This window comes from Gavia stellata, chromosome 8 (genome assembly GCF_030936135.1).
Source record: "Gavia stellata isolate bGavSte3 chromosome 8, bGavSte3.hap2, whole genome shotgun sequence".
NCBI lineage: Eukaryota > Metazoa > Chordata > Aves > Gaviiformes > Gaviidae > Gavia > Gavia stellata.
The window spans coordinates 30,292,438-30,314,420 of NC_082601.1; the positions used below are offsets into that span (position 1 = coordinate 30,292,438).

At 39.8% G+C, this 21,983-nt stretch overlaps 1 protein-coding gene across 1 annotated transcript in view; it reads left to right on the forward strand.

The window, feature by feature from the left end:
* Positions 1-21,789, forward strand: part of CREB1 (cAMP responsive element binding protein 1) — a 34,482-nt gene extending 12,693 nt beyond the window's left edge. The window contains exons 2-8 of the mRNA XM_059820058.1: positions 6,983-7,104; positions 10,579-10,725; positions 12,719-12,819; positions 15,100-15,242; positions 16,695-16,877; positions 18,307-18,457; positions 21,455-21,789. Coding sequence (XP_059676041.1) covers positions 6,991-7,104; positions 10,579-10,725; positions 12,719-12,819; positions 15,100-15,242; positions 16,695-16,877; positions 18,307-18,457; positions 21,455-21,599 — 984 coding nt within the window. The 5' untranslated portion in view covers positions 6,983-6,990 and the 3' untranslated portion in view covers positions 21,600-21,789. The remainder of the gene's footprint in view (positions 1-6,982; positions 7,105-10,578; positions 10,726-12,718; positions 12,820-15,099; positions 15,243-16,694; positions 16,878-18,306; positions 18,458-21,454) is intronic.
* Positions 21,790-21,983: the final 194 nt, after the last annotated feature.

Consider the following 21,983-nt stretch of genomic DNA (forward strand, 5'->3'; position numbering starts at 1 on the left):
TACAGTGAGATTCAATTTTTCTTGTAAGTTCAAGATCAAATATTTTAACTTCAGTGACAAGAAGAATTTTTCCAGCTTTTTATTCTTCATTTTGGCTGGCAGATGGCTGTGTGTGAATGCAAATAATCTGAAGACTCTTCTCCATTTTTGGCATTTTCAGTGGATGTGGTTGTCGAGGCCATTCTTCTACTTCCACTTCCACTCGGTTTGCCCGGCCCTTGCACTGCCCTGCCCCAGAAGCTGGCATGATCATCGAGTGGCTATGTGGTGAACCCATTCAGAGAAGAGGTAGAAGGTAGATTTAAGACGAAGCAGCAAACGTAGGTCGTGTTCATAGTATGGCACACAGTCTTGTCACCCAGAGGAGGGGGCAGTCAGGAGCAAACACTCTGGGGGCAATGGCAGGGGCAGTGCCAGCTTGGGATGACAGAGCAGCTCTGGTGTAAATTGCAATTCCTGTGCCAACCCACTGTAGTCATTAGCGACAGAGAGAGATAATTATGGGCCTGTCTTGTCCTGTTGAGCATTTATTACTGGTTATTTGAAGTCCCATGTGTTAGCTGTAAATAAAATTATTTTTCTCTGCACATTTTCCGTCTGGCAGACATTGAATGGAGTTCATAAAGCAGCTGTTGAGCCACAGCTGAAAGGGCTGCCATGCTGCAAGGTAACAGTGGAAATGTTTACAAATTTCATGTGAATGTCCTCGGTAATTACAGTGAAAAGGTGAAAACAAATAATAGCGTACAAGAGCGGTGTTTGATGACCTTTTCAGTGGTTTCATGGTGGATCTCTGGCTTTGTAAAGCTACATATAGTAAACACAGAGTGAGTCGAATTCCTGGAACTTTGGGTGGTGGAGCTGTATTTGCTTCCTGAACAATCATCCTGGCATGCCAGCTATGAGTAAATCTGAATACAGGGATTGAGAAACATGCATTGCCTCCATTTCCCTTCCATCAGCTCCCTTGCTGCCTCGGCCCTTCGCTGCCATGAGCAGCTGGGTGGCCGGATACTGAACTGGATCAGGAATGTAATGTGGCAGTAGAGTTGGCCTCTGCAGATGATGGCTGGGTGAACGTCTGACTGGATGTGGCACAAGTAGGGCTCAAAATGGGCATAGGTTTGTTGGGTCGCTGCTCTGCACTGGTTTTGGAGGCTGTCATGTTGTTTTTCAAAATCTGGTGTGTGCTTCAATAAAATAAAACCAGAAGTCATCATCTAGCTGTGGAGGAGAAGGAGACTTTAACGCGTGTCACTTGGTAAAGCTGTGCTTGCTTGTGAGCAGGCTGTGACAGTAAGTCTGAGGTGTAAAGCGAACCATGTTGCTTCAAGGTGTAGTTATATTGTATGGCCAATAACTGTCAGCGTAAGCATTACTTGATAACAGTGAATTGTCACCACGATGTTACTAAAGACAAAGAAGAGAAAGGCTTGGGGGGAGAGGTGGTTTGTTTTACTGTGCCAGCTGGTACAACTGAAAAGCACAGAAAGCTTTGGGGCATTCAGAATCTTGACGTACAAAAGTGGATGGAAAGTTGTATCTGCTCTAACAGCCACAGTGAGGTATTTTGGTTCTTGGATTTAGTGGTGTTTGGGAAAAGACCTCTACCTTTTTTCTCCAGTCCATCCTGGGAGACAAAAAGCCAGCTTTGTCTACAGAGCAGGAAAGCTCTATGGCTCACGTGAGCAAGGAGAAACCAAGGAGCGGAGCCCAATGTTTAGGAGAGATGCTGAAGTGCATGAGGGTATTTGGGATAGGAGATACAAAAAGAAAGCAAGATATACCAGGGAGACTATAGACGTATCAGTAGGTGGGTACTAAAGAGTGAAGAAGATTATATGAAAGCTGTGGGAAGACAGAATTATATCTTGCTGGCTCTTTAAGGAGGTGGGAGGGGCAATAACTCTGCTCATGCTCTGAATACACAACATTGATGCTATAACAGAGGTTATAGGAGTTACCATTATCTGTAGTGCACCTAGTTCAGCATCCTGTCTTTAAAATACTGAATATCGGTAGGTACCTCAAAAGACTACTGGAACCTGCAACAATTACATGTGATATGATCTTCCCACCTCCTGAAAATCTTTATTTGAATTTTTAAGGGTTAGAGATTGATTTAAATCCTGATTCATGAGGTTTTATCTTCCTTTCAGTTCTGCACTTCTTTTGGTATGAAATAACCACACTAATTCTGGATATTCTTGGATAGTCTTGTTATCTGTGTGCATGTCTAACCCCTGTTTGGATCCTGATAAATTGCTCATGGTCAGCAGCATCAGTGCTCTATTTGTGTAGTACATGAAGTATCAATTTTTATATTTTTTAATAGATATTTTTCATTTTTGTACTTTTAGATTTGCCACCTTTCAGCTTCGCTGTTCTTATAATCAGACAGTGAATGTTTCTAGTTTACTTACACTGTTACTAATTTAAATATATTTTTTAGTGTTTGAAGCATTTCTCTTCTTTCTGGGATAAATAATACAATTCTATCCAGTCTCTTCATACAACAGGTTTTCATTGCCCCAAATGCTTGCTTTCTCTGAACACCCAAATTCCACAAAGCCCATTTTTACGATGGGGTCCCAACCTTTGCACTGTAATCCAGCTGATATATAGGGTCCATCTATACAAATATAATTTTAAAGATTACCCTGTATCTTATTACTGTTGCAGTCTAACACTTGAGCTTTTCTTCTCATGGACGCGTGTTAAGCAGAAATCTGAGGTGAACTATCTGCAATAGTGCCTGGGCCCCTTTCCCAGGTTTATGCAACTAACGAGACAGGTTTATTTGGATTTTTCTACAGTGTGCGTAGTTCAGCTTCCCCTGCATTCTGCAACTATTTGTGTTTATTAGCATCTGTCTTCTGCTGTCCTGGTGTAAATTCAGCTAGTACAGTTAGTTATCTTCTGCTGAACTTTTTTCTCCCAGTCCTGATTTGGCTAAAACAAATCACTGGGTGTCAGCTGAACATTTCGCTGTTTGGCTCGTCAGCTTCGGAGTTTTAGATCATTAGTAAGTATGTTATTAAGAAAGTATTAGCAAGTATAATACTAGCTCGTTTGAAGTAATGAAGAAAATTGTGTATTACATAGAAGTCATGAGTTAAACCGTCTCTAACGAGGTAATCTCATCAGCTTTCTTAACCTGCATTTAGAGTTCATAGCTGGGGTGTTTTAGGCAAGCAGACTGGTTTTCGAACTCTGATTGTTAATAGCTAACTGTTTTTTCAGTTAGCTTCATTTAGAATACTGGGTTCAAGATGAACTACAGCAATTACTAATTTTTTTCTCAAAGTGGGGGTGTGTGTCCTCTCCTGACAAGATGGAAAGTAGCCTGGAAACAGAGGAATGAGAAGAAAATGTGCTCCCTCTGCTCCCATATTACTTCCCGGCCCCGGACACTTGTTCCCCACCAGGACACTTTCCGATCCCGCCTCCGTTTGAGAAGTCCCAGTGTGGTGGCTGCCAGGGAAATCACTGCCAGGGAGTGAAGTGGGCCTCTGCAAACAGGGCAGGAGGAGCAAAAGGATGGGGTGGTGGGGTGGGCCTGAGCACCCACAAGAACAGAAAGACACTGGGGTGCTGGTCAGCAAAGCTTGTCTAGACCAGGGGTATATGAGAGCTTAAAAAGAAGGTGTAAGGATTGGCATTCATTTGTATGTGTTCGGAGGTTATGGTCCTTAATTTCAGCCATTGTGGTCTTATCTGTACACACAACTTAATAAGTTTTTATGTTCTAGGTGGCTGGTCTTGTGTATCTTGGCAATCTTAATCATATCGTACTGTTAAAGCAAACGTGAAGCAATGTAATCAGTCTATCTGGAATATGGTGTCGTGATGCTCAAAAATCTGATTCCTTCTTTTTCTCACAAGTTATTGTAAAATGTAGTAGTGAAGATGTTAGAATACAAATACTGTAATGTGTAAGTGCAAGGTGAATGCAACCAAATTCAAGAGCACTTAGAACATGCAAATAACATGAGACTAAGAGCTTGTCGAAAAACTACAAGTCACGTTGGAAACTCACTTAAACTGCATGTGTCAAGATGTAAATCTTGCAGGCAGCTTCCTGCATTGCTTGGTGCTCACTGTATGTTATGAGGAGGTTCCTTTTAGGTGTTTGCAAGTCACGTTAAGAATTTCATTTCCAAAATGTTGGTGTTGTAGAAGAGGAAGCACCTCAAACAGTTAATGCTTTTGCTGATTACATATGCAAAAGATGATGCAAGTGTAGAAACGAAGCTTGTAAAACCAGAGGTCCTTTGCTGAATGGTGTATGAGAGGATTGGAAATTCTTCCTAGGAAAACATTGCTTTTATCAGCAGGAATTTGCAACGTCTACCTTTGCGAACATTGCTAAATACCTGATACAAGAGACTCCTCACTTGCACAGTTCGACTATTTCTAGTGCCATTTGTATAGCAATTGGCTCCATACTGGAGTCATGATTTCTGTCAGCAAACAAAAGCATTATTAGTTTTGCAACATACTTGAATTTGTAGCTGGGAAATTGTTTTTTTGAAGTTCTTTCCAGATACTTGCCTGGGAGATATTGTTGATGCAAAAGATCTGCTCCTGAAAATCGTTCCGATGAGGTAGTCTTTTGGCTGGAGTCACCATGATACATGCATAGGAATTGATTGGGAAAAAGTTGTTGATTTCCTTACCTTGAACAAACTGGCTGATACTCACAAAAAAGTGATAAAACTAGATACCTCCTTAAAAATTATAAAAGTCAAAGAGAAACCTATGGTAGTCTGGTTTGTAGTTTGCAGTTCTGAAAATGCAGAATACTCGAAAAAAATTGTGCGTATAACATGGAGGACTAAGAGTGTTAAAATATAACTTGTGTGTTAAAGTTGGGATAGAAAACCACTTAAACTGTTGTCATTAATGAAGTCTTTAAGAACTGTTTGGTAATGTGTATTACAAATAGTAATAGTGCATGGGTTTTCTTTTGTGCTTTCTGGAAGATGAAATGTAACTTGGAGAAGACTTGGTACTGTAGCAAAGAATGGGGTTATATTTGCATGGACACAGGTTATTGTTGAAATTCTTACAAAAACCGTAACGTCTAGACTACTTAAAATGCAGTGAGTTTACAATTAAATTCTTTCATGGCCGGTTTACCAGTATGTACATATAGGTAGAGTATTGTTTATCTGTGAGCATTTGTTGGACTAATACGTGGTTTATATGGGACAAAAATCATGGCAACAGGGAGAGGCATAACAAAATTCCAGGTGCTTAGAAGAATTTAATTTTCTTTTTCCAAAAATTTGTAAGTTTTCTTTCATTGTTTGTTTTTAAGGAAAATAAGGTTTAATTCTTTTCCTTCTTTTCATTTCCTAAGAGTTTCCAAACTGATGTTGGAACTAAGTATTTGGTATTTAAACATTTCAGTTTAAGCTCATCTGACCTGTCACTTTCAATACTAAATATACAGATTTTGATTTATATACATTGACTTGCTTTCTTTTGATGTGAGATGCAGTTACTACTTTGAAATGTTGTTTTATCCTTGTTGATCAGCAATCGTTTACTGTAAGACAGAAATTTCATATTATGCTCGGGGTTGAAGTGTGACTCTGCTGCTTTAGGCAACACATCTCCAAAGAGTATTCTCTTTTCTGTAATACTGAAGTATAGTTTGCATTGAAATGGAAGTTTCCCTGACTTTGTGTTTAAAGTGAAAAGTCTTGAATGTGGTCATGGTACCACCACCTATATTGACACTTCTAAGTCTTTTCCTCCGGGGGCCAGTAAAGTTGAGCAAGGAGAGGGGCGTTTCTCCCTCTTTCCACCTTTCTTTCTGATCTGAGCATCCTCTGCCTCCAGGCCCTTTCCCAAAGCAGAAGTGCTCTACTGATGGTTTTGCTCCAGCTCTGAAGAGAGGTGTGCTGCCTCAGGGTAGCCAGAGGCCTGAATAGATTGCGCAGCACAGGGCGGTGCACAGGATTAGTATTGTGGCTATGAGGTAATATCCATTCTTAATATTTGGTATTTGGAGTTCTGTATAATAAAGTGATATTGCTATATCACCATTGGGAGCATTTCCTTGTATTTTGAAGTTCATTTCTATATATTAAATATTTTCACATCAGTATTTAACAGAAGAACTGAAAAGAAATTTTCACAGATCAGTGCAGAATTTAACATTCATTGCGCTCTGCCTACACGCTTGGGTTTGGAAGTTATGCAGCCTCTTTTTATAGAGTTGTGTGTTCTGGTGATCTAGGCTTGCTCAGTTATTGCTTAGAAATGTAAGTGTATTAGGAGCTATATATGATACAAAACTTAGATCATGACAAAGTACTATGTACCTCTAAATATAAAAGTACTTGTTAGCAGTAAGGTTCAAGTAGAAATGGCTTCCATCGTTATGTGCCCTGACTTTACCGAGTAGAAAAGACTAAGTTGCTGTGACGTAGGGTCATACACAGTCTGGTTGTGGAAAGAATTTGCGTGGAGAAGTTGCATATTTAGTTCAGACAGAAGACGACTGAAAACTAAGTGCCCAACACAGAAGCAACTGCTATGGGTTATCTGCAGACCGCAGTTGCGGGGGAGAGGGAGGGCTGTAGCAGGGCGTATTGTCACCTTGGCACTGAGGGAGTGCCCTTCCTGTCAAACTGCCGGTCGTATTCCAAATTGCGGAGGTACTAGATCATCATAGTGCAATTGCTCAAGCAATTTTTTTTAAGATGAGCAAAACGCATTTTTTCTGATCTCATTGTTGGAGGAGACTGGACCTGTTTTTCAGAAACATTACACACAGAAAAATCAACCTGAGGCAGACACCTGGCACGAAAAAATTTTGCCTGAATGCTAATAGTTTGGCAACATTATAATAAGCAAATGAAAACAGTATGCAGTAATGGGAATTCAGCTGTAGTGATTGCTACCAGATCCACCAAGAATAATGGACTTGCATACCAACCCAGACTTACGACAAATATTGTGATTGTAGGTAACTAAATGACCATGGAATCTGGAGCAGAGAACCAGCAGAGTGGAGATGCAGCCGTTACAGAGGCAGAAACCCAACAGATGACAGTACAGGCACAACCACAGATTGCAACGTTAGCCCAGGTATAAAATCATACGGTGTAATAGTTTTACCTATTGGATAATTTTTTTAAGAGGGATAATGCCTGCTTATGGGCCTGAGAGAAGGTTCCATTGATACGATTCTGAAACAGGTGCAATGTACAGTTCCTTTAATATTTGTCTTCACATTTTTAAAGCAGTAGAGATTTTTAACTTCCCATCACACGAGGCGGTGTTAGTTCTGAAGAACTGTATGTGTGTAAACTGTGTAATGTTAACAGAATAATGAATTAAAGTATTTCTAGCATTCTTTACCACAACCATACCACTGAAAGGTATTTTTTTCAAAACATGTAATTTACTGTCTTTTTTATATTGACTGGATTGTTTTGCTGTTATGTTTTCTGTTAGAAACTTTTCTATAGCAGTCAGTTTAATTCTGAAGAAGACAAACTGAAAATATAGATAAATAATGCAGCAAATACAGCATCGTATCAGATGGGATTAATATTATAAACATTATAGTCAGGTGGAGCAACCTGGCACTTGACAGCTCGTGTTACCCTGTTGTCTCCAGAATTTCACAGAATTGTTGGCTGTTTAGAGAGACAGTAGCAGATCATTTATTATCCGCAGATTATTTTGGAGAGACAAGAAATGCAATCACAGCTACGTCTCTAATTTTGGAACCAGGTTTCATTCTTGGATACACTGATGGTTGGCAGAGGCAACTCCGTTGTGTAAATGAGTACAGAATCTGTTCGGCTCTCTTCTGTAACCATTTCATATTAAAACTATTTGCAGTCTGCAAAGAACAAACAGGTTTTTTAGATCTGATAGTTTGGGGAATTGAGTGTCTTTTAAGTGGCACAAGTGTTAAATCACTTACCATTTTATAAATGATTAATGTCTTTTTAAAGTCATTATACCTTTTGGTAAACCAGCAATAGTATACTTCCATTTAACTGATAGTATAGGATTGGAGCTGTTGAAATGCACCGGGTGATTTTGTTCAGTGAAGTTTTAGCGTGAATTTACAGGCCACCAGCTGCCCTGCACCAGCTTGCCTCTTTGGGCAGTTTTCTCACTGTCTAACTTAGGCACATGATGTAGGTGGTGTGAATAACACTTCAGTGTGAACTGAGTGGAAGTAGTTTATTTCTCTCGCAAAACCAGTAAACTGCTTCTCACTTGGTATGCATTAAGATTTCATCCAGAGAAGCAAGAATGTTCTAAATTCATGTGCTAACATACTAACCTCCACGTAGCTGAACTTACGGGTATGTAGTGGGTTGAATGTACTTGGTCAAAATTACCCCAGTACTTGGATGAGAATTTTTTCCAAGTAAGAAAAAGCTGTACAGCTATGGTTAAAATCCATGTGAACCACAAAGGAATATGTTATATTTTTCCTAATTTCCTCTGTTGTCATTCACTATATTATTTGCACCTTAGCTTTTTCTCAGGCTTTATATTCCTTGTGGAGGTGATGTAACAGTCTAAACATAATTCCTTGTGTTGTTCACATCGGTGTTAACGTTATTATGATATTTTTAATAGTGAAGTGGCAGCGTTTGGCATTAGGGAGTGCCCTCAGAGGCTTAGGCAAATCTAAATAACTAATTATGTCAATTTAATTCTTTCATTATCTCTTGTAAGGTCACCCCTCTTGTAAGCTTAGTTTAACTGCTGCATTTTTAGTGAGTTCAGGGTAGTTTTCAGAGTCAAAAGGAAACTCGTTCCAGTTCCACAAGGTATGAGTCAGAGACATGTGCGGAAGTTGCACTCTGCTGTTGGCTTAATCCAACCGCAGAGTGGCCTCCAGTTGATCAGCTTTGCTGTCATTGCCAAGGACTGTTTAGTCAGACGTGCATTATTAAAAAAGGTCGCTTGGTAAAGGAATATAATTTGCCAGAGGAAAAGTGTGCTCATGTTAATCTCAGCCCCAGTTTCTCTCAGATGTGAGTTGAGTACTGCCATGTAATGCTGCAGCCGGTTTCATAAAAAAGGAAGGTAAAGGCAAACACAAATTCGTGGATTAGGGAGGGACAGCTGTGGAGGAGAGGGGTCTACATGTAATTCCCCTTGATTTTGCTGTTAAGCAAGATTTCCTTGTAAGTGGCGGATGTTTATGGAAATTCAGAGATCAGCTACTGCAGCTTTTTGAGAACCACGTGTTCACGGGGACAGGAGAGGATTTACTTCTGCATTCGGTACATAGCAGCTCTTTGAGATTAGGTAGGACAGCAGGGCAGCCCCTTCTCACATTGTAGCTACATGGATCAAATTTCTTGAAAATGCCATTGAACGCTAGAGGATTGTTAAATTTTCCGAACTTGGGTGTCTAGGAGAAGGCTGGCTAGTCAGCGACCCGTGACCTGGCTGTGGTCGGCGAGAGCAGCTCACGCTTGCCTGCAGTCCTTCCCTGAGGGCTACGATGGTGCGAGTCGGGCACAAACCGAGGTCCGTGTGCGCTGGTACGGCTGCCCTGGCACCCTTCTGCCTTTCCGGAGCCCCCCAGGCGTGAACACGTGCATCGTGTCACCAGACAGTTGCTGAGTACTGGATGTGCACCGGGGCATCTGCCCGGCCATGTAGCAACCTTGGTGCATGGCTGTTCTGCCGCCCATAATAGTTCTTGCGACCTGCCAGAGTGAGACTTCCCCGCGTGACGGGAACACCTTTGTGCGGGTATTGCTGTCCTCGGAGCCTGAGCCCCTGCACAGGACACGCGTGGCTGTGCACGCAGTGCTAACGTACCGTGCTGAAGTCATTAGCGAATCCCTGTTGGGATAGCCACTGTGCCTGCAGGTCTGTGCTGGAGAAACAAAGTTGTGTTTAGGAAATGAGGGTTTAAAATGTGGGCCATTTTTCCTCATAGAAATAACTCTAAGACTGGAGTTTGTGTTGACCCGTTACACTGTATCATGATAACTGCCTATAAACCATTTGTTTCCACTGCAAACCCATGGGTTTTCTGTCTGAACACAGGGTCAGTTTTCTTTATTTAAGTGGACTTTGCCAACTACTCAATATCATTTAGTCTCTAGAAAGTCTGAAGCGCATGACTCCCTAAAAATTTTAACTTCTTACATCTGGCAAACACTTTGCATTTTCTTGAGTGAGAGGAAAAATAGCTCCACTCCTGTATGTTTCTGCCTTTGACTCAGCAGTGTCTGTGCAAGTACACCCAAGTCCTAGCAATATCTAACCAAAGTAAGTGAAAGGTAATAATGTCTTTTTATTAGGCTGCCTCAAAATAGAGACAGTTGTGTTTTTCTCATCCTTGTCACTGGTTTTACAAGCCATGTTTTGAGCCTGCAGAAATTCTGCATTAGATTAATTTGTAAAGTAGGTCAGATGTTGGGCTTAGGCAGTTCAGGGGGTTTTATATTACGCTGAAACATTCGGGTCATCTAACTGGGGTCTAGAAGAGACATAATTCTTTCACCAAAAAGTGGTAGTGAAATAAGATTTTGCATAACCTAATTTATGCTCACTGTCTCTTCTCTGCAGGTATCTATGCCAGCAGCTCACGCAACGTCTTCTGCGCCCACGGTGACCTTAGTTCAGCTGCCCAATGGGCAGACAGTTCAAGTGCATGGAGTAATTCAGGCTGCCCAGCCGTCAGTTATTCAGTCTCCACAGGTCCAGACAGTTCAGGTATTGACTGAAGAAAATTCCTATTACGTGAATTGGGCCTTTTGAATAGTCCTGCCAGTTCACTGGTTTCTAATGTGTTTGTGTCCTGGATTGTGTTTTTGCTTATATAAACTTTAAGAGTATGTTGAAGGCAAAAACTGTACAGTATTTGCTACTCTGTGACTTTTTTTCTGTTCTGCTTTAACCACTTTTCACTTTCAAACATTGCTGAGTTTCATTTCCCTTTAGAATTTGGTTGGTGAGTTTAACAGCTTCGTGGTTTTTCTTACAATATTACTCTACTTTTTCTCTCCACTGTATTTTCATATATTTTTATTAAGAGTTCATACTATTCTGAAGTGAACAATAGGGATTTTTTTTTTTAATAATGTAATCTTTAATCATTAATGAGGCTGATATTCTGGGATGAGAGTCTTTGCTACTTAGACAATATCTGCATTGGTTTACAAAACAGATGTCTGTATGTTAACAGTCCTTAAAATAAACCTATCGGTCCTCTAATAAAAATAGTTTTTAAATTTGCCTGTTGAATGTTGTTTGCTTTGTAAAGACTTAGCATTTTCTCTTCTGTAAAGCAAGACATAATGCAGTATGATGAGATAGCTTGAAGACATAGGAGACAAGTAGTCTGAAATCTTTAAAACCTGTAACTCTTTTTTTTTGAACACTTTAAGCCCAGTGTTACTGAATGCAGAGAGAAATTGCTTGGCAAACAGCAGCTACACAGGGCAAGGACTGGACATCATTCCTTTGCTATTAGTAGGCTGAGCTCAAAAAAAGTTTACTTTTAAAAAGTAGACATTGTGACTATTTGATACAGATATTTAGCTGGGTATTATTTTAAAAAATAATAAGGCATGCATAATTTAAAACTAGGACATTCTGATAATAATCTTTGTCTACTCCTTGTCAGCTTTAGTGCTGAGTTTCTGGCAGGCTCTACCCTCCTCAGCCACTGGAGTCAAAAGTTTAGAGTTTTAATCTATAGGAGGTGAGCAGTTTTCAGATAAGTGCACAAGTTACTAGCCCAGGGGTGGAAGATAAGAGACTGACAATGGAACCATGCTTGGAATTCACCTGGCTCAGTGCAAAGCCAGAACCTGTTTGGAATGCTGCAGTATTCAAAGCCCGGTAGTTCACAGTCAGCCTTGGACCTGTTCAGGCCCTCTATCTGATATCTGTGAGATTGGGCGCCAGCAAGCTTTTTGAGCCTTTAGGAATCTTCCCTACAGTGCATAAAATGTCAGGCTGTGAGCTGTTTCTCACACAGGCATTTCTCTATTCACTAACTATCGTTAGCTTTTGTATATTTGTCATGTGACTATAGTCTTTCAGAAAACAGTCTCTGTTTTTATGTACTGGAGACGTTTTTACATTTTTGGCACACTTCAAATTTAAAATTATTGAAATATGATTGATACAAACATTTTAGCTTTCCTTCGTAAATCTTTGTCTCTTTTTAGCACAGATGTTCAGAATTGCAGCACTGCATTATTTTTTAGCATCTTCACATATGACATTTTCCTGACAATTTCCCCCTCCAAAAGGCAGTCTCTCTATAACATATCTACTCAATTATTTATAAACTGATGTTTTTCAACTTCAGTATTTTGTTCTCTGTTTCCAGCCGATTCTGCTATCCTAATTTGGTTTTAGTTTTTCTTTCCCTAAATTTTACTAAAAAATCTTTCTTTGTTTCCTTAAAAAGTATGGAAACAAGGAATCACGGAAAGCAAAAAGTGTATGGTATTACTGTTTATATTTTCTTATTGGAGTATTTAAATTATAAAGGACATTCTCACAGGTAGATAACTGACTATGATCACTCTTCACTGGATCTGTTACTAAACAGCCTGCCCTTTCTGTTCATTGCCTAGGTGGAAGCACTGTAGAATACTTGCATTGTAGTGCTTTTCACATGATGTCAACATTTCCTTAAAATAAAGACGTTGGAAAATGTCTTGTTAAGTTTGATTGCTGTTCTTATTTACAGATCTCCACTATAGCAGAAAGTGAAGATTCACAGGAATCAGTAGACAGTGTCACAGACTCACAGAAACGAAGAGAAATTCTTTCCAGACGACCCTCCTACAGGTATGGAGCTTAAAAGCAGAAGCATTTTGCTTGATGGATGCGTTCTTCACATGGGGAGACAAACAGTGTGATTGTATAGTTATTTTTAGATTTACCATTTAACTGAAATCTCTCTTCTGCAATGTCTTTCCATGGCATAGGATGTAAAGAGATAAGCAAATAGGAGGAGGAGGAAGAAAACTCAGCTGTTAGACTCAGTTAAGACAGAAATGAGCTGAGAATAAGCTAATTGCCAAATCTGTGAAACATTGAGGTATCATTGTGCTAGGTGCCTTAGAGATAGCTTTAATCAATACTTAATACATGAAATACACTGAAGCTTTGCAAGAAAGTGGCTTCTGTATAATCTGTAGTCTGCAAAAAATCAACTGCATTGTTTTTCATTATTGTTGAAATGCTAGCAGCAATCAAACTTAATTTCTTTCTCCTATGAGACTTTCAATGAACATGTGGTGTTCTGTGGCTCAGAGGGAATTTCTGCTTGAGCAAAATTGGTTGTGTTTACAGTCTAAGAAGTCAGGGTATGAGTTGAATGTAGTGATAGGCAACTAGTATCTTTAGTTGTCATGGCAAATACTTCTGCAGTAAGACCAACATGGTGTTAGTCATGCGTTACTTTATTAATTAAGCCCTTGCACAGCTTTTTCTGGCTGTACTAAATCTCACTTTTCATTCTTAAAACATGCTAAAAAGCATTAAGGAACAGTTCTGGAGTTCAGCAGGTTTTAAGTGACCTGTGGATTCCTGCTGCTTCAGAAAACTTAGATGCTCCTTTTTTCTTTATGAGCATAGCCTTAGAAAGATAAGCTAGACTCTAGGCCTGAGCATATCTCACCCGTGGTTTTTTTTTTTTAGCACTTGCAAATTATTTTCTACCTTCTCCAGCAGCCTTCAAGGCTGTTCTGCTGAAGATAGTGAAAATCACTGCTGAAGATCCCTAGCTGTAATACATCTGGGAAAATATTTTCATTTGTCAGCAGCAGTGTTGCTAACTTCAAGGCTGCCACAGACTTCCTTGCAGTCTGCTTCTGCAGTGAGACACTTGCTTTTACTTTATATGGAAGAATGGCTGTATATCATGAGGCAACAGAGCTAAGTAAACAAGAGCAAAACTGAGAAGAGGTGACTTTTGCTTCTCTTTGAGATGGGACTCCTTTGCACGCACTGATGCCACACCACAGCCTCTGTCCTCAAAGCAGATCCTGGTGACTCAGCAAAACTTTGTAATTGTAAAACTTGTATATGCAGCTCAGAGTCTGGGCCAGCGTAGCGTTCATGTCAGAAAGGCTGAGCCAGCTGTGTTTAGTGAGTTCCCAGTTAGCATTATTCAAGCTGCTGGACTTGGCCCCAGGGACAAGATAGGTGCAGATAGGTTCACAGAATTGAAGAGCTATACCTCTTCCTGAGAAACTCCACCTTGATCCTGCTACTGAAGTATGTCATGTGTTCCCCATGACAGTTCATAGTTCCTGTATTTGTAAAGCTTCCACATTACTTTCTAAGTTAAAACCATCTTTATGATGGCAAAGGTAGGTTTTAACCACCAGATCATATCTGACATGAGCTTAAAAAGTGGTGAGCTGTAGTTTCTTCTTTTCTATTTTGAGCTTCCTGGGTTTTGTTCCTCATCCTCCCTGCTCTCCCCATATTTTTTCATCTGGTTTGTGCACTAGTTTTTCTGGTCTAACACCTAGATTGCAAACTCTCTGGACGGGAATTTTTTATTTGTCCAAGTGGTGCTTGGCACAGTGGAGTGCTTGTGCAATGCTGGGGTTCCTGCATGCACACAGAGTCAAAACAGCAACAGCAAAGCTCTGTTTGTCAAGTTGCTTAGCAGAGTGACTGCTCTCCCCAAATAGCTCCATGCAGATGTTCTGGCTCCCAAAGCCTTAGGAGCCTTATTTAAGAAATGAATGTTGTCTTGGAGCTTGGGGTCTACAGCTGTGTTTGCTTCATCACACTTTGAGTTCTAGTGATGAGAGAACCATGTTTTTAAGAAAAAGGGAAGGTTGTGATAGCTGTATCTTGGGTTGAGAAGCACCTGTATCTTGTGTTGATAAGCACAGCTCTTCTGTGCTGGCTCCCTTGCCCATCTGTGCATGGCACTTGGAACAATCCTCTCCAGTAAGAGTTTGAAGATAGTGTGGGTTTTTCATTCTGCACCCGTATTTTCCTTGCTGGCTTACTGCACTTTTCCATTTTCTCCAGCATTATGTATCAAATAGACTTTTTTTTTTTCCAATTTTTATTAAAATCTCTACAACACACTGTCTTTGCCAGAAAAATTTTGAATGACTTGTCCTCAGACGCCCCAGGAGTGCCAAGGATCGAAGAAGAAAAGTCTGAAGAGGAAACAGCAGCGCCTGCCATCGCCACTGTTACGGTGCCAACTCCCATTTACCAAACCAGCAGTGGGCAGTACAGTATGTAGTCTGAATTTCTCAGTGGTGCTAGTAAGTGGGGATGAGAAGATCAAGAACTATTATTTCTGTAACTGTTTGGACTAGGACAAAGCAGGAGGTGAAAATAAGATTACTTTAATTTGACTGTTTGATAACCATGCCTTTTAAACACATTCCTATTTTAAGTATTTGAAATGTTCAATTAACATTCTGGGAGTGCTTGCCAGTTAGTGCAGCTAATGCATCGTGAGGCAAAATATGAATTAACCATAATGCTGTTATAAACTTTTTACCTTCAGGAACGAGATGAGGTAATTCAGAAGTTTCTTTTTTTCCTGGCAGATCATTAGTCCCGTTACACAAAATTGTAACCTCATTAATAGAAAAAAACATTACAGTCTGCAATTACATTTTTAGAAAGTCCTGAAAAAATAAGAACTTTAGCAACCTTATTTAAAATATCTAATAGATACACGTTTCTGTGTTTTCTTTATTCTTTGGATTTCATAGATACAGTGCTTTGACTTAAAGGATTGAGGATACAGCAGTAAAGCTAGAATTCACACGCTGTCTCACACAAACAAACCCAGTATTAAATATACAAAAGGGAGAAAGAACTACTTTTTTACATCTTTCTCTTAAGATCTCTTCAAAATTTTGTATCTCTGTTTGCTCCTTAGCCACTTTGCCTAATACCCTACTTAATTTTATTGAAACTGATGTGGTTAACTCTGCTTTTCTACCATAACTGTAAAATAACTGCTTGTGCAGATACTTGAGATTTTGGTGTGTCTGTATGTAGGAACACAGTGAAATTCTGTGGAATCACGAATGAGGGGTGATGTCTCAGTACACCTGCATGACAGAATTGAGGGAAAGAAAGGAAAAAAACCCAACAAAATAAGACCGCTTGAAGGAAAAAAAAAAATGTGTGAAACTGGACCTTTATGAATGAAAACACTGCTAGTAAGGTGCTGAGGAAGTTGTGGAGAAGCGGGGATACAATCAGAAGGAAAAAAATGCTAAAGCAAGAAGAAAGTGAAACACAAAATGGATAGCAATAGCAGCAGAAGAGACTGAAGGGCATAAAGCATGGAAGAGGAGGGGGATTTCAGATGAGAACAAAAAAGAAAGGACTGACGAAAAGAGCTAAACTGACCAAGAAGAAAATCTTAACTAACATATTAAAAAGTATTACCTGGGGGAGGATTGTAGCCCCTCTGTGTGATGCTGTTTTATCAGAGAAACTAATCTGTGGTTTAGGCTGTGTTTTTTGGCCCCTCCCAAAATTGAAAGCTTACTTTCAAAACTTGATTTCTTTAATGGACATTAAAGCCATGTGTCTGATTTGAGGGTGTGTAAGGGTTCAAGGGATTTAGTTCAGACCAGTATTCTTCCATATCTAGGTTTAATACTGCAAGTTAATGAGTAAATTAGTGTCTTAAATGCTGTGTCCATTTTTTTTTTCTTCAGTTGCCATTACCCAAGGAGGAGCAATACAGTTGTCTAACAACGGCACAGATGGAGTACAAGGTCTCCAGACGTTGACTATGACCAATGCAGCTGCAACCCAACCTGGCACCACCATTTTACAATATGCACAGACCACAGATGGACAACAGATACTTGTACCCAGCAACCAAGTTGTTGTACAAGGTGAGAAACTTCACAGCCAGTCATTCTGTATAACATTTTCTCCATGTAGACATAAGTTGCCAACCTAACTCCTTCAAATGTGTCAGGAAACAGAATTAACACCTTTGGCACAGATAAGTCTCCAAAATGATTAAAGGAAATTCTGGACAAAGCTGTTTGTCACATTTTCTTGGAGTCTTTCCCTTCAGATTGATAAAATTGTGGATATTTTGGGTTTCCTTCTTAAAACAATATATTTATTTTTTGTTTCTCTTGCTGTATTTCCTTCATTTTGCCCACATGATTTTTTTTTTAATATGTTCTGCAGAAACTCGTACCACTTTAGAGTGCTGAGTTCTCCCAGATAGTTATCTGCAACAATTGTAAATTTAAAGCGAAGCATTAGTTAGGAAAGAAAGTTGTTCGATACTTCCGTCCTATAAGGACACTTTAATTTATTAGTAATTTTTTCTGCTTTTCAATTACAAGTTATAATTTCTTCCTGTTGTGGCTAACTAGTCACCAAGTACTTAAACATTGAGTCTTAGAATCATAGAATAATTTAGTAAAGTGCCTTAAGAGATCATTTGGTCTAGCCCTCCACTTAGAGCAAGCAGGCCTACTTCAACTTAGAGTAAGTTGGGGCTTTTTATTGTATTAAAATATATATTTTTAGTTTATTAAAATTTTGGAGGATATTAAAAATCTGGTTATTAAAAATCACAGAAAAATGTACCCCTGCTTTTATTATTGTAAAGCAGGTGATTTGAAAGTTATCCATTGAAGAGGTCTCCAGGCATCAGTGAAAAATACATAGCTGAGAAAAATACTATTGTTGCATTGATCTTCTTTTTTTTGTGTTCTTAAGGACATGTGATTTCTTTAGGTGGTATCATATTTTTTATGAGCTCAGACAAATATAACACACTCCTAGATTACAATAAACAAACAAAAGAAACCCAAGACCTTGTTCATTCTAAGAGAAATAGTGAAGTTGAGTGACTAGCTTGCACTGTCTCTCTCTTGTTGGAGTAAATGCTACATTTCAACACCCTTTTTTCTGTACCAAATACTTACACATGCAATTTCTCCTTTTGCAGATAGATATTTGGAGCATAGCTAGAAATAGCGTTTTCCATCCTTCATCTTCTTAAAACTGCTAAATCTGCCAAAAAAAACAGAGAAGTAAAAAGAAATGTTCTAAGGGAGAAAGAAGAACAGCAATACAGCAAGACAAATCAAGTTATCAAGCACAAGCCAAGACCACTTCAGCAGGAATGCCCAAAACCTTGCATACGTTAATAAACTGATATAGCAATGATGACCTGGATGATGGTCATCCCTCCTGTACTGTAGCCCAGAGTGCATGGTTAGATAGATGACTAGATGCTCTTCGCACATTTAACACCACTGTCACTAAACTGACGTGATGTTCCCTTGGGTCTTTCAGCTGCCTCAGGAGATGTGCAGACCTACCAGATTCGCACAGCCCCTACCAGCACCATTGCACCAGGCGTAGTCATGGCATCCTCTCCAGCACTTCCAACCCAGCCAGCAGAAGAGGCCGCACGGAAGAGAGAAGTGCGTCTAATGAAAAACAGGCATGTACATTTAGATCACTTTTTTTCCAGTCAGCTCTGCATAGAACTAGAGTGTTAAGCAGTAAGAATCCTGATCTTTCTTAGTCATTTTATGAAATGCTTTCTGAAGAATTTGCCTTTATTTAAAGATGCAAAGCAAAGAAGCACATCTGCTAATGTCGTGTATTGTGACAATGAAACCTTAAGTAAAGGTGTCAGACTTATTCTGTGAGGTGTGTGAATTTGTTTGTTGCTATAAGGAGAAAAGTCATTGGTGAGAGACTTGTATGACTGCAGGTATGTTCCTACGAACACTGAGGTGAGTTGATTTTTTTAAGTTAATACATTCATGTAGTTTCCTTTCCTGGATTCCTTACCTTAGCCTTCGGCATGCATTCTCCTTGCTGCTGGCCCACCTGCACTCTTCACAAGTGCTTTCTTGGTTGTTTCACTTGTTCTTTTTAGCTGCTTGCCTTTTGTGTTTTATCGTCTGGAGGCAGAAAGACTCAAGGGAAGGCTAAATGAGCAGCTACTCCTTTTGATGTCTTGTGGAGCCAGTAGTGGCAGCAGAGGGGCTGAAAGAGAGAGAGAGGAGACTTGACCCTGTAGGATTTAGTGTGTGAGAAGGCACAGCCAAGCCTACTGAGGTGGGGCTTGGTGGAGGCAGCCAAGGAAGGGAGCAGCAGAGATGAATGTGGGCATGATGCTCTTTAAGCCTACTGCTGTGGGAGAGGGAAGGCGTGGGCCTTGGCTGACCCATCACACCAAGCTTGAACTCCACAGATTTGAGCCTGTGTGTTACACTGTGACACTGGGAAAACAGGAGTGCTTCCCTCCCCTCTGAGGGGAAGCCCCATGAAAGCACTGTTTACTTCATCTGTCAGTCTGAAAAAAACTATTACGTTGCACAGGTGCATTTATCTTCTGTAGATCGCTAAGCTGCCAACACCATAGAAAGTTGCATGAGCAGACCCAACGCTTGTCTGAGGGGCTTTAATGAAGTAAATAATGATGAACAGTAGAGTTCACTTTTTTAAAAGGTTTTTATACAGAGTATCACCCATCTCCCCTTTTTATATATTTTTCTGTTATTAGTTGAATAGTAGATGTCACCCTTTCAGGCTCTGCATTTGAGAAAAAAAATAATTAGCATTCTGAATCCCCTCATTTAGTCAGCAGTCTTATTCCAGTAAAAGAAAGCTTTTGTGTTTGGGAAAGCCAAGAAAAACAATGGGGAATTACCCCCACTTGAGTTAAATTGACAGCTTTTGCAACAGTATCATGTTGCATGTGGTGCTTTTAGCCTGCCTGCCTAATAGGTATTTGCAAATCTAGGCTCCATAGCAAAGCAGGGGAAAGGGATATAGAGAGGCAGATGGTGAGGTGGTACTTATTGGAGGATTACAGCGTAAATATTCATAGATATTATTGTGCAAATTTTCTGTGTAAATTTTACATTTTAAAAGCTCTCTTGTAATTCAGTATAACTCTAGCTGTTCATAATGAATAACTAATGCACACAGACTTGAAGTGGCTTAATACGCAGCCCAAGCTGGCACAAAAATCACAAAAAGAAAGAAAAAGTTGTCACCCAAGAAGACAGGTTAGTAGTTTGCACTGGGAGGCACTTCCTGATCCAGTAGTACTTAATCTTTTGGTGACACAAGTAACTGCCCAAAATTACTTAAATTCTAAATGTTGCACATGGCCCACTGAAGTGCTGCAAGCACAGGAAATTGTATTTGTAGGAGTGACAAATGGATACACGAGTCCTTTCAGGGCTTGCAAACTAGGTTTTCTTCATCCTGTCTCATTTGTGGATCTGAATTTCAAAAATTACTTTTAGAGTCTTCTTACCAAGAATGTCCTGGAACAGACATTCTTTTTTACCTAGTACTACAACTACTATTTATCTAATAAGTGGAAGAACTGGGTTTAATTTTGTCCTCTCATTTCCCAGAATATTGACTGTATCGCCAATCTATGCAGTATTTGCAATGAAGGGGCACTCAGACTCTCCTTTTGAAGCTGCTTTGCTTTGCACTTAAAGGTTCAGGGCAAACAAGCATGTACGTTTACATACATCTGCAGTGTGCTGCTTTGACAAGCTGCATTGCGGGAGGAGAGCCCTCTGCCTGGTCTCCCATCCACCTGCGGCATTTAGCCTTGTGCTTACTTTGCACATTGGTACTCTTACTGTTGCTGTGCAGGATAGCTTCTGCCTTTGTGTTACTGCCTTCAGGATGCTCAGCAGCATGTTAACACCTTTCAGGTATTTTTCACTGGTGTTCTTAGTATGTTACCAAACTACCTACAAGCAACTCAGTCTTTACAAGCAAGCCTTAAAAGTTTGACTGTCCTGAGATCTGCCTCAGCACATTAACACTGACATGTTCTTGGCACAGCAGATAAGGACTAAAGAATTATGTAGTTGCTAGTGACTGTTTATTTTGTGATTTTTTTATTTGGGTCGTTTATATTGTCATTGCAGTGATCCAGACATTATTAATAAAACTAAAGTATTGCTCGAGAGCAAATACATGAATGCTCTAAATACAGCTTTTTTTGCACCCGTTGAACATCCTGAACATTAGTATTTGGTTGGACTGCAGCAAAGGGGAGAGTTAATAGATTAATAGATGAACATTGGTCTTATCCATGTTTTTATTATTCATCTATTTATTATAATAAAATCAATTAAATTACTGCAGCAGCATTCAACTCAGCCTGTAGGCAGAATTTTGTCATTGAGTAGGATCCTTTTCTCACAGAAGCAGAATTTTATTGGTGCTGACTTACTCGGATCTGCGTGATGGAATTATTTGTGGATCTTGAGTGTGTGTGATTTGTGAGAAGCAATTGTTATGAACTCAGCTTTTTTTCCTAACCTGCATTTCTTAACAATACCTCCATATTCTAAAAATGGCAGTAACTAGGTAAAGGTTTGACCTGAACAGTTAAGTAGCCCATGTCTGCAAGTAATTGTTCTGGATTTGAATGCCCTTTTTTGCTTTGCAGAGAGGCAGCACGTGAATGTCGCAGGAAGAAAAAGGAGTATGTGAAATGTCTAGAAAATCGAGTGGCTGTGCTTGAAAACCAAAACAAGACACTGATTGAGGAGTTGAAAGCACTTAAGGACCTTTACTGCCACAAATCAGATTAATTTTGGATTCCCATTTTCACTTTTCCAGGTGGGATAGAGACTGGTTCTGGCTATACCCAGAAAGACAAAGTAAACTTTTTATTTTCTAAACATTTCTTTTTTTCTATGCGCAAAACTGCCTGAAGCAACTACAGAATATACTTCATCTGTGCTTTGCATCAAACTGTGAATGTTCAAGTACTTGCCTCCTCTTCTCCCCCTACAAGATTATTTTCATCATCAATCTCAGCGTGAAGAAGAACAGGCTTCTTTCTCGTCTCCCCATCCTCTTCAAGGAGTAACAGTGGTCACTTGGGAAGTTACTGTGGGAGGGTCCTTTTGTAATGATTTCAAGAATTTGTGCTGAGCTCTTTCCATTGCCTTAGAGACAGAACCACCCCAGCC